This window comes from Apis dorsata, unplaced genomic scaffold (assembly GCF_000469605.1).
Source record: "Apis dorsata unplaced genomic scaffold, Apis dorsata 1.3 scaffold_73, whole genome shotgun sequence".
NCBI classification, from domain to species: domain Eukaryota; kingdom Metazoa; phylum Arthropoda; class Insecta; order Hymenoptera; family Apidae; genus Apis; species Apis dorsata.
The window spans coordinates 1,312,536-1,317,371 of NW_006263371.1; the positions used below are offsets into that span (position 1 = coordinate 1,312,536).

Sequence of the window (4,836 nt, forward strand, 5' to 3'; positions counted from 1 at the left end):
CATGAAAAAACGTTTTATTAGCTATATAATGCAACAACGAGATCGAATTTTTTGCCGGTAGCAACGTTATTCAATTTCCATCGTTATTTGATCGTGGACCGGGGGGTGGGATCGGGGGGATAATAAAAATTCTGTTCCATAGAGGGAAAAATGTGACCGTTGTCACAACATATTACCGTGAATCCAGAGCGATCCCCCTTTATTTCCATTTAATTTCGGCTTTTATTTAATTTTCACCGATGCAAACCACCGTGAGAATGGCATTTGCTCTCGAATATCGAACGATAATCCCTGGTTTCGTATATTCTTTTCATTATTTTCATTTGTATAGGATATTGTCGGGATTCGTTTTCATAGGTAGATGGGTTTTGTTTTTCCATAAACAGATTCTTCTTAGGAATTCTTCTTTTTTCTTTTTTAACGAAACTTTTTTAATTTAATCTCACTCCATCAAAGAGGTTAAGAGAAATTAAATTTTTTTTTGTTTTAAGTAACTAGTGTTTGGAATTGATTCGAACGATTTGGAAGATGAGCTTGGAATTAAAATTCTTTTACAAGATCTTTTGCACAAAATGAAATTTTCTTATTTTTGTAAAATAATAAAATTATAGTAACAATTTTTTTTCTTACCCTTTTATCGTTACTCGCCCAAAAAATTCGCCCAGCAATCCAATCTAACATTCTTTTCTCCTTTGTTTCAGATACTTTCCAGGCACTAATACAATACGCCGACATGCTGTCAGCGCAAACCGCCAAACTCGTGAGTATCCATTTTAACTTTTTCACCATAAACGTATACAAAAATTCTACCTACCTACCTCGAATTCCCCTTTTTTTCCCCTCCCCCTTTTTCTTCTTCGCTTCTCTGGAGAACTGGTGTTTCTCGTGCGGCCATTGTTTATCCCCATTCTCCCATGGGACAGATCGAAATTTTTCGTGGAAATACCAGAGAAAGTGTCGTCCATTAGAAAGTCCAGGTGCCGCGAGAGCGAATAATGTAAATTTTAATCTCTACCCCTTTTTTCCTCAAAAAAAAAAAAAAAAAGAAACGAAATATAATAATTTTTTTTAATTTTTTTAATATTCATAATTTTTTTTCTGTCGTTATATTTTTACTTTTTTCAATTCTCAACAATTGGCTTTTTATTTGGTTCCGAGTTAGAATTACGGGTATCATTCGTTTCGTATCTGGATCTTTGTATCTCTATCTCTCTCTTTCTTTTTTCTTTTTTTTTTTTTTCTCTTGTGAGATTAAGTAACCACAAATCTTCACAAGAAAGTAGGCAAAGTCGGACCAGTTTCAAAAACCACTTGGACTCGAAGAATCCGTCCGTGCCACAGGAACCACCGCCGCCACTACCCCTCTCCCCCTCCCTTCTTACCAAACCTCTATCCTCGCCACGATCTCTCTGGTCCGAAATTCTGTCGCGAGATTGTGCTCGTTAACGAACGTTAATTCGGCCACTCGAATAGAAATCCGCGGAAGCTCGGCCAACAGTCCACAGTTTCCTGTAATAAACATCCCCTTTCAAAATTAACTGCAACAGCTTACTCGATGCGGTTACTCTCGAGTTATATATATAGAGAGAGAGAAAGAAAAAGAGAGAGAGAGAGAGTGATCCAGGTCCAAAGCTCCGAATTTTTCGATCTTCCACTCCTTTTCTTTTTTTCTATCTTCGCTCGAATTCAGGTCAGACTTTTTTGAATTTCGGATAATTAATTCGTCCTGATTTTTTTCTGCTTTCGGGGAAAATTTCCATCGAGAAAGAAGTTTAAATGTATAGTAAAAATAAGCAAATGCGCTTAGTTTTTCGTTCATAAATACAGTCAATCTTTCCGTATAAATACGATTATTTCGTCGTCCCTGTTTTGAGAAATTTCGAACAAATCAATAGGATATCAGTGTGAATAAAAATAGTGTGATGGAAATGGATATTCGTGTTACATGATAATTATTCGCGTTTATTTATGAAATTGTCGCAATTTTTGCACCGTGTTCTATCAAAATCAAATGTTTTCAGTGTTAAAATTAAGATTATATATTAGTATTATATATTAGTAGTATATATTAGTATTACAGTATTGTATCATAGATTAAGATTATATATTGGTTTCATGGACGAGATGGTCCAATTAAATTTAGCAATATTATACGATCTCTTCTACCAATTTTTATTAATAAAGTTTTTTTTCATCGAACAACGGGAGATATTCCAAGTGTTAAATTTGATTTACAAGTCGCTCTGTATATTTGTGCGTTTAAAATAAGCTTGTTACGAACTCTTTACAAATTTTATTGTCGAAGGATTGAAAAAAAAAAAAGTTATATAATAATATTAACGTATCGATCGGGAAAATTCTTGGTCTTATTGTAAAAGAGGAAAGTTTATCGAGACATTTTTTTTTTTCTTTCCATTCCATACATTGGTTTTGAAAGAATCTTGATTCTCAGAGATACTTTAAGTGATTCGCAGACGAAACCCAACGACTTTTACTATTTTCCAACCTCTTATCCTCTGTTTTCCCCTCTGTTTTTTATCACTCTGTTTTTTCATGATAATCCTCTTAGATATAAGTCCCGATTCTATCAACGAGCTCGAACCGATCGAAGTTTATAGAATTCTAAAGTCAATCGAAGAAAAATGTTATTCTGTATAATTTTCCATTTTCTGTCGGTAGCTGGCCAGCTTTACTCTCTCCCATATAAATGGAACTTTATTATATCGACGTTTCAACTTGCTCTTTTAATCTATATCCAATCCAATTTATATCATCGATAAAAATCTGTGTCTTCGTAAAGAATTTCGAAAAAAATAAAGATCACAATTTTTATGATGTTCCTCATATTATTATTCCTCAAGTCTCGATCTTTTAAGGGCATCGACAAATTGCGCGACGCCATATTGAATTTTTTTATAGATCGATCGAAGCGCCACCGCGCGCGCCAAATTCAAATTAACGAAACAAATTCAAACAAACGAAAATCTCTCTTTTTCCTTTATTTGTTTCTTCTTTCCTAAAATCTACTTTTCCTAAAATACAAGCAAAGCCAACCAACTCATTATAAAGCCACTCAATTCCTTTCTAAACTCGCTTGTTCAAACAATTCGTGTTTGTCGAAACCAAGGAAGGCAGGGGTGGAAGGAGGAAATAAATAAATAGAAAGAAAAGAAAAAAAACTATCCAATTACTCTATTACCCTTCCAACATGATTCAACGAAATACAACGTTGTGCCACATTGACAAACAATCTCCCGTGCACACGAGCTAAACACACACGAGCCCCTGCAATCTTCCACGTCTCCACTCTCATACTCGGAAACATCAGCGTGCACTTAATCCAGCCACGGATATTATAATCCCGGTTGTTTGAACTCGCTCGCGGACCGTAAATATTAATTGAACGCAGCGAAATATGTTTCGCGGCAGGCAATTACATCACCGTCCGGGAGAAATGCAAATAATCGCGTTTGAAATTTCTACGGATATAAAATTGCAGAAAAAGGGGGACACGCGAACCCTCCGCCCGCGACTCGCGAATATTCTTCGTTCTTTATTCATGGAGTTTGTACTGATGGAATGTTCATAAATTGGTAAAAAAAATGTGAATCCAAAATTCATTTTGTTTTTCTATTTTATTTTATATAACACGACTAAATATATTGGGTAATAGGCAATTTTTACGATTAATCTTTTAAATTCGATAGAATTATATGTTTTCTTGTTTCTTCGTGAATATTGCGTTCTAAAAATTTGTAAAAATTTCTATTTTTGAGAAATTGTTAAGGAATTATTAAGGAATCGTTACTACGTTTTGTTATATTTTTTATTAAAAATTTTTTAAGTGCAATATGTTCTATATTCTACGTCACGTTGTTTATTCTTTTTGAGGAGGAGATAGTTTAAACTCGTTTGTATTATTATATTGTTTCTTTATGTTTTGATATTTTGATGTACACACGCACCAAGTATATAAATATTTTTTTCCAATCATGGAATATACATGCGGACAGTGAGTGGTTCGAGCAGTGACGTTAGATAAAAGTCGGAGCGAAATATTTTTCACTGTTTAACGAGCTCCATCGTTCTGTGACGCCGTTTTTTTTTTTCGCATACGCCTCGATACACTCTTTTTTTTTTTTTTAAATACAAACGCGCAATTTTTTTCGCATAGATTGATTTCATGAGCAAGTCAATAAAAGATATAAGCTGCCGGAGACTACTCATCCACGAGATATTTTTTCTTTTTTCAAAAATATTCTCTCGTTCCTTAATATTAACATTCCGAATTTATTTTTATATCCTTTATATCCTTTATTTTTAAAAATATTGTCTAGAATTCAACTTTTCTTCCACTCACAAAAATTCATCCTTCCTAAAAATTGAAATAATATTAAAATTAAAAATTATACAAATTCAAATTCCCTCAAAAATTTTTTTTACCTTCGTTGTTTCCTTTCTCTCCGTCCGATCTGAAAAAGAAAAAAAATCTTCGAACGAATGAACATTCTCTAAAATGCCATACGTTAATTTTGGTTAATCCCAGAAAGAAAGAATTAGCCGATTCTCATAAAATCGTGGCGTGGAGTTAATTAATTGGATGCACGGAACGGGAGAGGGGAGAGGGGAGGGGGTAAATTTCAAACTGATTAGCCGGTTGTAAGGGAAATCGGGCTGAAAAAATTCAATTGAAAAATATTCTGAAACTCTTGAACACGGAACGCGGAACGCGCATAATCCGAAACGCAATATTCCTCTCCGTCTCTTTTTGCCCTCTTCTCTTTTTTCTTTTTTCTTTTTTTTTCTTTCTTTTTTTTTTTTTTTTTTTTTTTTTTT

The 4,836-nt window shown here is 33.9% G+C and overlaps 1 protein-coding gene across 21 annotated transcripts in view; it reads left to right on the forward strand.

Moving 5' to 3' along the window:
* The window catches only part of LOC102680558 (polypyrimidine tract-binding protein 2), a 503,794-nt gene that overhangs the window by 484,768 nt on the left and 14,190 nt on the right, over positions 1–4,836 (forward strand). For all 21 annotated transcript variants that reach the window (XM_006610297.2, XM_006610300.2, XM_006610301.2 and 18 more), the window contains one exon: positions 702–760. In XM_006610297.2, the coding sequence (XP_006610360.1) occupies positions 702–760 (59 nt within the window). The remainder of the gene's footprint in view (positions 1–701; positions 761–4,836) is intronic.